The sequence below is a fragment of the Camellia sinensis genome, chromosome 8, assembly GCF_055761805.1.
Source record: "Camellia sinensis isolate YWXY chromosome 8, ASM5576180v1, whole genome shotgun sequence".
Classification (NCBI taxonomy): Eukaryota; Viridiplantae; Streptophyta; class Magnoliopsida; order Ericales; family Theaceae; genus Camellia; species Camellia sinensis.
This window is the reverse complement of record NC_138968.1, coordinates 129762420-129775941: the sequence shown is the minus strand read 5'-3', so window position 1 is coordinate 129775941 and position 13522 is coordinate 129762420. Positions and strand designations below refer to the sequence as shown.

The following is a 13522-nucleotide window of genomic DNA, read 5'->3' as shown; positions in this document are numbered from 1 at the left end:
GACGGCACAGTTTACCGTCGCTAAAGGAGTCCTGTACATTCAACAAGACAGCTTTTGCGACTGTGTTGGTACCGTCGCAAAAGCCTATTAATGGTTTTTGCGACGGGTTATTCTCCCGTCTCAAAAAATAAAAAAAAATAAAAAAAACCTGCTGATAAATTATTAAAAAAATTAAAATAACCTGTATTAGATAAAAAAATAAGTATAAAAAATTGAAAAATTACAGAATAATATAAATACGTACATAAACAAAAATTGACAAATAATGAAAATTAATAATCTTGTTCCATTCATAGCAATACATAAATAAAAATTCATAACAATAAAAATTATGCCACTACATAACGTCGCATAATACATACATAATGTTGCTCCCAAATTTAAATAACATAAATCAAAATCAAAATCAAAAGTTTTCGTCTTCATTCGTTCGTGGGTTACAAAAACAAAAATTGGTCATAATCTTGATACGCCCGCATTCCAGAAAAAGCCAACTGCTACTCCGGAAAGATCTGAAAAAAACAAGATAAAAATAATTAAAAACCATATAATGTGTTAATATTTTAATTATAGAAAAATATAAAAAAAAAATTGACTACTATATAATTAGAAACATAGTTTAGTAAATAATTTTGACTAGACCGAAATCCAGTTCTAACTCCCAAACCGGGAACCCGATTCGAGCCCCGTCTTCTCCCACAAGTCTCTCGTGCCTAGGCGGTCGTGTGTGCCAAGTTTCGTGTTAAACCGACGCCGTTTGGTGATTTTGGGGCGTTAACGCCTCGAAAAGAAGTTTCTTAAAGAAGTAGTTTGTCTAAAGTGAAATCCGACTCTAACTCCCAAACCGGGAACCCGATTCGAGCCCCGTCTTCTCCCACAAGTCTCTCGTACCTAGGCGGTCGTGTGTGCCAAGTTTCGTGCTAAACTGACGCCGTTTGGTGATTTTGGGGCGTTAACTCCTCAAATTCAAGTTTCTTAAGGAAGTAATTTGCCTAAAGTGAAATCCGGCTCTAACTCCCAAACCGGGAACCCGATTCAAGCCCCGTCTTCTCCCACAAGTCTCTCGTGCCTAGGCGGTCGTGTGTGCCAAGTTTCGTGCTAAACCGACGCCGTTTGGTGATTTTGGGGCGTTAACTCCTCAAATTCAAGTTTCTTAAGGAAGTAATTTGCCTAAAATGAAATCCGGCACTAACTCCCAAACCGGGAACCCGATTCAAGCCCCGTCTTCTCCCACAAATCTCTCGTGCCTAGGCGGTCGTGTGTGCCAAGTTTCGTGCTAAACCGACACCGTTTGGTGATTTTGGGGCGTTAACTCCTCAAATTCAAGTTTCTTAAGGAAGTAATTTGCCTAAAGTGAAATCCGGCACTAACTCCCAAACCGGGAACCCGATTCAAGCCCCGTCTTCTCCCACAAGTCTCTCGTGCCTAGGCGGTCGTGTGTGCCAAGTTTCGTGCTAAACCGACGCCGTTTGGTGATTTTGGGGCGTTAACTCCTCAAATTCAAGTTTCTTAAGGAAGTAATTTGCCTAAAGTGAAATCCGGCTCTAACTCCCAAACCGGGAACCCGATTCAAGCCCCGTCTTCTCCCACAAGTCTCTCGTGCCTAGGCGGTCGTGTGTGCCAAGTTTCGTGCTAAACCAACGCCGTTTGGTGATTTTGGGGCGTTAACGCCTCGAATTCAAGTTTAGAACGCAAAGATGCATTTTAGCTTAGAATGCAAACATAAATTTTATACCTGATCTTCTGGTGGTGGTGTATATGGATTCTCGTCTTCTGCAGATTCCCTAAATGCCCGGTGGCCACTCGATGCATCAGGAACCTATGTTAGTCAGTGCATAATGTGTTAATCATATTCGAATTTCATACATAATCTTGAGTGAAAATTGAACTATCAAACAATTGTGATGTTTATATGGAACCTGTCTGTTGGGATCCACACTCGCCCCCTGTGACACAAGGGCCATCATCTCAGCTCTCATCTGCTGCAAATGTGTAGAGAACTCTGCTCGCAGCTCCTCCCTCAACTCATCCCTTAGCTCAGCACGAACCTGCTGCGTGATCTGATCAATAGTCGATGGATGGGGTGTTGACTGTGATGGCCCAGCACCATCCTTATACACCACTCTCCGAGGCACGATTCTCCCGTATGTGCGACAATATCCATGTCTGTCATGACCTATCAACTCATGGAAAATGGCATTCCTAGCCTCCAAAGTCCGACCATCCTCAGGTAGCATAGAGAGTTGACGATTAAACTCATCCTGTATTGAATAAGACACACAAGTATACACGAAATTAAAATGGTTGACACACAAAAAATAAACTTTAAATACAATCAAAGGTGTTTGGAAACTACCAAGGTCTGGATAACCTCTGGGTCATCTACTCTACGTGTCATAAGCCAAACATTCATCTTATCAGTAGACTCCCCCTTACTGGTCATCTAAATTTTTTTTTAGAAATATGAAAATTAGAATCCAAATAATTTGCAAATATACAATGTTTATTTATATAGAAAAATAAAACAATAAAATGTAAACCTCATGCCGTATCTGAGAGAAAGTAGTACGCCCTGTGGTATGAGCTATGCCGTGAGCTCGCCGATTTTTAGCGTTCCTACTTGCAATTTTCTATAACAAGTTCAACAAATGTAAGTATGTAAATATGATTTGTATGTTTACATATCATAAATATAACGTAATTGTATACCTCAGCATCGGAAGTACGCCAATACTCTACAAGTTGTTCCCACTGGCTTGGCACAACGTTCATAGGAACATCATCCTTCAGATTAGGATCAGAGCTTCTAGGCTTGAAATACTTAGCCTTAAGCTTGTTCTTGTGATCCTTCCATATGCTGTTGCAGTTTTTCATGCAGATTGGCTTGTACTCCTCTGGACATATATTCAAATTGTCCTATAAAACACAAAGTTTAAGGCTAAGTATAACACAAATTTGGAATTCGAATTTGTGGACAAAAATATACTTTTACCTTCACATCCTTCCAGATAGCATCAACAATATCATCAGGCACACTGTTCCAGTCAACAAAAGTAAGAGGAACAATGTTACCATTCCGGACAATAATGCCAAGTTGAGTAGTTAACTTGGCCACGTTATCTCCTATTGGGCAGTAATTTCCATCAAATTGTATGTGCAGCTTTTTACCAGTACCCCACTCTTTAATGCCCTTGGCACATCCTCTACCACGCCTAGTCGAGGTTGATGAAGAACTAACATGACCTGCGATATACAATAATAATAAACAATATGCAATGGTAACAACCAAATGTAAATACAAATCATATCAAATAAACCTGATGTGGGCTGTGAAGAAGTCGAAGGGTCTGCAAAATACAATGAGAATAAACAAGTTATATATAATGAGCATAAATAAATGTATGTGTAAACAATTTTCATGCAAATCAAAGCAAATTTAAATACCTGCGGATGGCTCATAAGCTGATGATGATAGATGCTGTGGTGCCATTGATGGTGGACGCACCGATGGTAGGCGTGGAGGCCGAGTACATGGTAGCTGCTGTGGTGCCACTGATGGTGGTCGATACGGTGGTAATGGCCCCTCAGATGGTGGTGGCACTAATGGCCCCTCCGATGCTGCCCGATGTGATGCCTCCTCTAATGGTGGTGCTACTGATGTCCTGTTATGTAGCACATCAGACATCATGCGCCGGGGATGATCAGGCTTCCTCTTCCTTCCCATAATAATCTGCAAACAATATAACATTAATTGACATTAGAAACATACACAATGGTTTGTCATCAACTATAATATGACATGAATTGAACTAATACAATTACAAAGACAAAGTAAATTAAGAAATTGATGATTAACTACAACCTTGGCCTTAATTGAATTACTAATGTTGATTACATATCAGCCTATTTGAACATCAACTGTTTCCCCTTCTGCGGCTTCCCTCACCCAACCAACTTCTTCATCACGAAGCATTATATTTTCTTCCAATTGTTGGCTCATGTATGGCTCAATTTGTGGATCAGTTGAACTCATATCAAATAAACCTCTTTGAGACATCTTCACCACGACTTGCCAGTCTGGTTGTAACGGGTCTGCAACATACCAAACTTGCTCTGCTTGGGACGCCAAGATGAAAGGTTCATTGGTAATTCGATCATCTCGGTACAACAAATGATTGAAGTTCACCAACGTGAAATTGAAGACATCTTCTTTCTTTCCGTGAATGTTGTCAATCCAATCACACTTAAACAACACATGTTTCTTCTCATTGGAATATCGAATCTCAACAATATCTGTCAATTGTCCATAATAGTACACAGACCCCAGATGAGGATTCTTGTCTTTTCGACTAGCATAACTTATGGTATCTGTCTTCAAAGCTACACCACAATTTTGTGTGGCTCGACGATCATCCATGGCCTTTACTCGATACCGAAACCCATTCAGTATATACCCGTTGAACCTCCTTGCCAGGTTATGAGGACCATTTGCCAATAGAATAATCTCGTTAGAAAGTATGACATCAGTAGTCCTTCGCAAAGTTTGGACCTATTTAACACGAAATGTAAAATTTAAAATGTAGATCGACTTAAGTAACTAGAATCTATAGAGTTAAATACATACATGTTCCTTGAACCAAATGTGAAAAGTTTCAAAATGTTCACGCCGAAGTTGATGATCGTCGACACGAGGCATTTTGAGCTTAAGTACTTCAAGGTGTTTGCTGTGTAGATTGAAATTTTAGCCATACAAAAATTTTAGTTGAAAATTCAATAAAACATAATAAAATATTGAGTGAGTGACTTAACCTACTTTATGAATGGTTGAACCGCGCTTGTATTGCATAAGATGTACCGATGAGCTTGTACCCAAGAAGTATTATCAAGATAAAAGCTTGTGTTTTCACCAGTAGCATGACCCAAATTGTCAGCACCACTATAGTTCCTCACGGGTCGACTAGATTTGGTTTCCACATCACTGAGATATTGTGCACAAAAATTCATGCATTCTTCCATAAGATATCCTTTAGCAATTGATCCTTCAGGACGAGCTCTATTACGCACGTATTGCTTCAAAGTAAGAAGATACCTCTCAATTGGATACATCCATCGAAACTGAATCGCTCCACCCAATAGCGCTTCATCAGCTAGATGTATAGGCAAGTGCTCCATTATATCAAAAAAACTCGGAGGAAATATTTTCTCTAGATGACAAAGTGTTACAGCGATACGATCTTTAATATATTGCAAATCCGTCGCACGATTCACTTTCGAACACAATTGTCTAAAGAAATTGCTCAATTCAATCAAGGGTTCAATTACATTCTTCGGTAACGATCTGCGAATAGCCAATGGAATAAGTTGTTGCATCAGAATATGACTATCGTGGCTCTTAAGACCCCCAATGCTTCTATCATGTAAGCGCACACGACGTGATATATTGGATGAATACCCGTCGGGAACTCTTACTTCCTTCAACACTTTCAAGAACAAATCTTTCTCATCCTTGGTCATCGTGAATTGTGCTGGTGGTAAATAGGCTTTATTCGACCCTCTTAACTGCAAATGTAGGGGTTTTCTAATATTCATATCTTGTAAATCACGCCGAGCATTAACACCATCCTTCGATTTTCCTGCAACCCCTAATATTGTCCACAACACATTGTCACAAACATTCTTCTCTATATGCATCACATCGAGGTTGTGTCTTATTAGATTGTGCTCCCAATATGGCAATTCATAAAAGATACTCTTTTTCTTCCAACTATGGGTGCGATGTCCAGCTTTCTCCTTCTCTACCTGTCTCCTATGCCTCTCCTTAAGGTCATCCCTATTGTATTGGGTTAAAATACCCTCAGATTCTAATTGTAGCAACATCTCAGTTCCAGACAACAATTTTGGTTTGAGTCTGACTTCCCGACTACCATCAAATGATACTTTATCCTTCCGGAATTTATGGCCAGTAGGTAAAAATCTGCGATGACCCAAGTATGATTGTTTCCTACTATGCTTCAACCAACACGATGTAGTTTCCTTATTGCAACAAGGACATGCATATTCTCCTTTAGTGCTCCATCCTGACAAGTTTGCGTATGCAGGAAAATCACTAATTGTCCACAGTAAAGCTGCATGCATTTGAAACATTTGATTTGTTGATGCATCAAATGTTGGCACACCCTCATTCCATAGTTCTTTCAACTCCTCAATCAACGGTTGCATATAAACATCAATCTTGTCACCAGGTCCTTTCGGGCCGTCAATAAGCACAGATAAAATTAGAAATGGTTGCTTCATGCACATCCATGGCGGCAAGTTGTATGGAATGAGCACAACAGGCCAAGTGCTATGAACTATGTTCATCGTCCTGAATGGGTTAAAACCATCAGATGCTAAGCCAAGCCTTACACTTCGGCAATCATTACTAAAGTGAATATTCCGACGGTCAAAATCTTTCCATGCAAGGGAGTCAGCAGGATGCCTGAAGACACCATCATCAGTTCGTTCCTCTGCATGCCATCTCATTAACTTGGCCGTCTTGGATGACATAAACAACCTCTGCAGCCTTGACTTTAAAGGAAAATACCTCATCTGTTTTGCAACTACTTGTTTGCCACTTGTGTTAGGACCATTTGAACCACCATCACCATTTGATTTCCATCTAGAACTGTTGCATATGACACATTTATCAAGATTGGCGTCCTCGTTTCGAAACAACATGCAACTGTTGGGACATGCATCCCACGTCTCATACGTGAAGCCCAAATCTGTTGTGACCTTTTGAGCTTTATAATATGAGTCCGGGAGTTTGACACCCAACGGAAACGCCTCATTCAATAACTCAAGCAACATGTCAACAGACTTGTCCGTCCACTGATTAAGCACCTTCAAATGTAGAAGTCGAACAATGAATGACAAAGATGTGAACTTCTGACAACCCGGATACAATTCACTTTGTGCATCTTGAAGAAGTTTGAAATACTTTGCAGTCTCTGCATTTGGACCGAGCTGGGGTTCAGATGCATGGGGATCAGGCCCCTGTGGTTCATCACCCTCAACACTTGTACCGGCATGTGGATTTCCCATAGCCCCTTGTATCATTCCAATCATATCATCTCCAATGTCTAAATTAGCTAATGTTTCATTCTCTCGATTACTATGCAGAGATATGTAAGATTCCCCATGATTAATCCAATGTTTGTATTTTTTAAAAAAACCATTCAAAATCAGATGCTCCCGTACACCATCTCGTACAAAATAGTATCGATTCTCACACTTCCTACACGGACAACTGATCATCGAACCTTCAACCCTATTGGTGTAGGCAAACACAAGGAATTCATCAATCCCATTAATGTATTCACTCGACATCCTATTTGGCAAATCAATCCAACTCTTATCCATCATCTGTACACATCCACAAGAATATCTCACCAAAGTAACTCTAAATATAATACCTACACATAAATATTCACTCGACATCCTATTTGGCAAATTAACGAAATGATAATAGTTTAATTTATTTCGTTCTTAAGTTCGTAAACTCAACACAAGTAACTAAAAAATACCAAAAATAATATATTTTTAATGTTTGACTAGCTGAAACTACTAACTGCATTTACTGAGCCAAAACTACGAAAACTAAAATAGCTAACTTGATAGTCATTAGTTCAATGGAGTTGAAATTTAGTGATTTAATCACTGTTTTAATTAAAAAAATAAAAATAACTATTTTGATAGAGATGCTCTAATATAATATGAATAAGAAAATAGTTGTTTGGCCGGATGATGTGGTTGTCTAAATTATAAGATTAAAATTTTTCACATTATGTTAGGTTGCTACTGTTACTGATTTTGACAAACTATTTCTAATTAGAGCATATGATTTGGAAAAAATAAAAAAATAAAAAACTTGAAGGATTGAATGGTAAAATTGATAATTTATGGATGAAATAGAAAAAAAAAATGATAATAGTTGAAGAGATATAAATGAAAACAACCATAAAAATAATTAAAAAAATTAAAAACAGTAATTGATAATAATTGATAATAATTGATAAATGTTGATAATAATTAAAAAATAAACAGATTTATATATATATATATATATACATATATATAGACAGATTTATTAATAACCATGAGACAAATCTGTTATATATAGACAGATTTCAAATTTATATACATATATATAGACAGATTTATTAATTAAAGTATGTTCTTAATTAAAGTATATTAATAAACAGATTTATATACATATATATAGACAGATTTATATATATAGATTTCAGATAAACAGATTTATATATATATATAGACAGATTTCAGATTTATATATATATATATATATAGATTTATATATATATATATATATAGATTTCAGATTTATATATATATAGATTTCAGATTTATATATAGATTTATCTGTCTATATATAGATTTCAGATTTATATATAGATTTCAGATTTCAGAAAATCTATATATATATAGATTTCAGATTTATATATATATATATATAGACAGATTTATATATATATACACAGACCGAGAGAGAGAGAGAGAGAGAGAGAGAGAGCATACGCAGACGGAGAGGAGTCGTCGCCGGAGCACCACTCTTGTCGCCGGAGCCGTCGCCGCCGCTGTCTTCCTCGTAGGCCGTTTGGGGAATTTGGGGGTGAAGTTAGGGATTTGGGGAGGAGGAGCGACGGCAGAACAGGAAGAAGAAGGGCTTGGGTTTTTTTTTTGGACTTTTTGCGACGGTATGATGTAGACCGTCGCAAATAGAAGGCAAAACGGCGCCGTTTGTATTAATCCTTTTTTGCGACGGCAAATTTCCGTCGCAAATGATATATGCCGTCTCAAAAAAAAGGGTTTTCGCGACGGTTTTATTTACCGTCGCTAATACTTCTGCATTTCCGACCCCTCCGCTTGGTTTCATTACCGACGGGTCAGTACCGTCGCTAAAGGGTATTATTTGCGACAGGTGCAGTTACCGTCGCAAAAAACCTTTTTTTTGCGACGGGAGGCACGGCGTCGCTAAAAATCCGTGGTTTTTGCTATATTTTCTTGTAGTGAGAATTACATTACTAAGCTGGGCTAGACTCTTTGCTCGGTGGTTTGCTTTGCTCGGTTGTTGGCCTTAATCCTTTCTGTTGTAACATGATTGGGATTACTCAACTTTAATTCAGTTTAGGAACTTCTTCTTACCAGGTTAAGCCCTCAACCCACTTTGTTCCTCTCTTTTTTTTTTTTTTTTTTTTTGAATATATCAGCCCACCTCTCAGCATGTAGCTCGGTCCTTCGTCTCGACATGGCAGCGAGCATTCTAGTCTTGAAATCATTTCTTCATTTGCTTGGCCGTAGTACGTGGTCTTCATTTGAGGACATATTGGGTGGGCCCCCAACTTTTGACTTTCCAAAACTAAATCAATATTTTTGTAATGAAAAATGCTTAGTGGGCCAAGTCTTGCATGATCATGGAATGAATTTGTTCACTTGGAAATCTTGCCCGTGCACTTATTCAACAACAAACATATTAATTAATATGTTAATGTTTGGTGGGCCACACCTTGCTTGCCATGCATGGTAATGGCATGCATGTATTCTTTGACTTTGCTTACTATGCACATACATTATTCGAGCAAACTTATTGGTGGGCTGAGCAACTCCACAAATTGTATAATATGCTTTGAGCTTATGTGTTTTTTAATAAGAATAATCAATGGAAATTTTTGTTTGCTCAGTCCCACTCAGAAAATTAATTGGTGATGTTCTTAATGTTTGGTCAGCCAAATTTTGTTCCTCCACTCTGTTCGGTCTTGAAAAATAGCTTATTGACATTGCTCGGTTATGTTGATCATGCACCATCTTCTTGTTTGGGCGTGATTAGCACATCTAGTTGTTAAGCTCTCTTCTTCATGCATTGGTCGGTCACTGTTTTGAGTGCGCTTTAGCTCGATCTGAAGTGTTTTGGTTCTGCAATCGAATTTAGATCGTATTGCACTATTCACACTGAGTTACGACTGCTCCTTGATTTCAGCCAAGCTACAGACTTTTCTCACTCTTACTAAGGATCAAGTTGTAGAGCTCTCAAACTGGGCTGTCAGCCCTGAAACTGGGCTGTGCCCACTCCGTTCTTTCGACTGATGTATAGATAACCACTGGTTTTGAAATTCGAGCTCCAAAGCTCTTGCTCTAATATCTAAGCTAAATTGGATTTTTTGCTAGCTCTTGGGCCTAGATTCTAGCTGAGTTAGAATATAAACCATATCCCTGCTCCATGACCGAGCTAAATATCTTAGGTGAATAACCATAGTTTCAAGATCGAACTTTCTGTAAATCCCAACTGAATGAGCTTTTAGCTTCAATGTGAGATAGCCGAGCTGAGGTTAATATTTTTTTAGCTCTAAACCTGAACTAGGTATGCACCCTCTTTTCGTGACCGAGCTATAGACAAGATGCTTGCCCCATGAGCGGGATAAATTCAAATTAAGCACAACTGGGCTATAATTCTAGCCTTTGACCAAGCTTTTTGCTCAAAATCGTCATTGCTCCATAACTGAGCCAATTTTCTTTGCCTAAAAAACAGAGCTTATCACATCATTGCTTCATAATCGATCTCTATGGGCAAATTCCGCTTCAAAGTGAGCTCACCAAGAGCAATTGCTGATTTTCGTGAGGAATTTGCAATCCCAAGTGACGTTCACCTTGAACTAGCCAAGGAGGGGATAGAGCCTTGGGGCTAACTTGATTCGTACAAATCACCAACTCTCTCTCTTGCCGAGCTGAATTTGCTCTAGGCAAGGAATACACTTAGGTAGACATATCACCAACTCCCTTTCTTGCCGAGCTAAATTTGCTCTAGGCAAGGAATTCACTTAGTTAGACAAATCATCAACTCTCCCTCTTGCTGAGCTGAACCTGCTCTAGGTGAGGAATTCGCTTAGTTGGATAAATCACCAACTCCCTCTCTTGTTGAGTTTACTCTGCTTCAGTAAGGAATTCCAAAGTTTGACAACAAACCTCTTGCCTAGCAGAACCTACAAGGAATTCCAAAGTTTGATACATTCCATCAACAAACCTCTTGCCGAGTAGAACCTGCTTCAGCAAGGAATTCCAAAATTTATCAAAACCATCAACAAACATCTTGTTGAGCAAAATTTGGCCGACAAGGAATTCCAAAGTTGAACAAAACACTAACTTTTATCTTGCAGAGCAAAATTAGCACAGTAAGAAATTCTAACCCATCAAGATGATTATCAGTTGCCCCTTAGACCGCACTAAATCCACTTGGCGAGGCAAAAATACAACACTTTTCAAGAAAATGGTCTACTTGTTTCATTGCATCAATGGCAAAAAGGGTTACAAAAATAGAACTAAGAGTAAAACTTTAGATTGGCAGAGTTCGATGTTCTGGAAATAGATCAGTCATTTATATTCTGCGAGTTTTATGCCTCTTTTTCCTCGACCTTCTTATTGACATTTTCCAAAACCGAACTCCCTAGATCTCTTCCATGGTGCTTTGCATGGCCATCCTCTTGTCCGACTGCGTGGACTTTTCCCATTACTCTCTTGTCCTTTACTACTGAACTTGTCGTCATGGTAGCTGTGACCGCATCGTCTTTGACTCGGATGTGCTCATTAATGTGTTGCATAAGCAATTCCATGGTTGACAGTTGATTCATTATAAGCGAGTCTCTCAGTCGATGTCCAACTGGAAAACCGCACTTATACTAAGTGATTGCAAGGTTAGTCAAGCAATCAAGGATCTCGTTGAAAGTCTCTCAATACTTAGCGTTATACGTCTTCAAAGAGTCGACCGGCTCTATCTTTACTCCCAAGAGATGGTCAACTTCCTTGGGCATTTTGGTGTTTGTCTTGAATTTGGAGACAAATGCCTCTGCCAACTGTTGCCACACCACGATGCTCTTCTCTCGCAGCCTCTCGAACCATTTTAGGGCCAATTCGCCTAAACTCGATAGGAAATAAGGCACATCAATGCTTCGTTCCGCCTGTGTCCAGCCATACCTTGTCGGAAATGGCTCACATGCATATAGGGATCGGTCTTTCCGTCACAGAGCATAAATTTAGGCTGGTGGAACCCAACGGGAAACATCGTGTTCTCTATCTCAATGGAAAAATGGGTGGTGCTCAGGCTTACCAATTCCTTGTCTAGTGGCGCATGTGCCGCCAAGCGTGGTGGCGGCATTACGACCTCTTCACTAGCTCGTACTCCGGGGCCTAACCGTTGCAACGTCGGTACCCTCTGTGCCTCGCACTGGCGCACTCGCTCTTCCAAGACATCCCTGAGGTCCCCCAATCGGTCGAAGTAAGAGTTTCTCAACGTCATTAATGGACATAAAGGTTGATAGCTGTTGTCTCTAGTGCAAGATAATCCTGTCAATGCGACAAAGTCGACAACTCTGAAGCTCCTTGTGATAGAGAGTGAAAGAGTAGGTTGTCTGCTCCGACTGTTAGAACGGCGAGAATGGGCACGCTCATTGTGGTTTCCCACTCTAGCAATGCCCTTCCTTTCATTTGGAGTTTCATGGCCTCCATCTCCGTCGTCATCTTCTTGATGATGGTATTTTGGTCTCTCAGCTTGTCTTTCAGGTACTGAGTGTGTGAATCTCACCGTCAGCGACGCTCTTCTGGGTTGACAGAGCGCCTAAAACTACTTGCGCGCTTGTTTCGTGCATCTCTGAGAAGTCTTTACGCAAAGGTCTCCAAACTAGCCATCGTCGGAATGGCAAATAGGCCATCTCTACGCCGAACGAACTCTAGCGTGATGCAGTCAATGGCGAACAGCAGAATGTCGTCATTGTTCGCCATAAGAGATGACCGAAAATGCTTGGAGGATAAGGTTTTGTCTGTCAAAATTTCTCACAGACGGCACCAATTGTATGTGGAAGAAATATTCTTAGCTTTCTGTACTTCCTCGTCTCCAAGTTTCGCTTCACTCCAAATAACCTGAGAATACAACGACGATGAGTTACCTGGCTGGTGGTTGTCGGAAAACCCCTCTGACAGTCAAGTTAGCACCCTTGTAGAGAGAGGAAAAGAGAGATAGAGCCCTGTGTGTAAGAAAACTCCAGACATGTTGTATGGAGGCGCCAAACAGCTTAAATAGCTTCTGCGCGCACCACTCTACTCTTCCTTTTCTGGACGCGTGGCTATACTGCCCTCTCTATTCCTTACACGTATACGCATTAATACTGCCAAACAACATTTGGCTAAACTGCCAAACGGTATTGACGTGCAACTTTAGTGGATTCCTCTCCTTACATTCCGATTGGGCCACGTAGCAAATCCTACCGAGTTACTTTCTGCATGGCATTACAGTCTGCCCTTTGGAAATGGAACCGCATTAGTCTCGACCAGTTAAAATCTGAGGCATCTAGCCGACTTCTTCAGCCATACCCATTCGTCCCCGCTGACCTTGCTCGGCCTTGGTATACAACAGGTGCGTCTAGTCCGATCAGAAGCACCATCGCTTCACCTAACTTGACTAATGATCCACGCCAAA

General features: G+C 39.9%; 1 protein-coding gene across 2 annotated transcripts; it reads right to left on the bottom strand.

The window, feature by feature from the left end:
* Positions 1-255: 255 nt before the first annotated feature.
* Positions 256-3961, bottom strand: LOC145797113 (uncharacterized). 2 transcript variants are annotated; one of them, XM_082883462.1, is made up of 10 exons: positions 3863-3961; positions 3445-3730; positions 3318-3347; positions 2993-3243; positions 2710-2916; positions 2541-2630; positions 2357-2443; positions 1920-2261; positions 1736-1819; positions 256-512 (listed from the first exon to the last, which is right to left on the bottom strand). In XM_082883462.1, exons 2-10 carry the CDS (start codon positions 3722-3724, stop codon positions 498-500), a joined length of 1386 nt encoding a protein of 461 aa, XP_082739588.1. In that variant the 5' UTR covers positions 3725-3730; positions 3863-3961; the 3' UTR covers positions 256-497. The 2 variants fall into 2 exon arrangements, with proteins under 2 accessions (XP_082739588.1, XP_082739587.1); XM_082883461.1 differs by lacking the exon at positions 3863-3961 and having other exon boundaries at positions 3445-3838.
* Positions 3962-13522: the final 9561 nt, after the last annotated feature.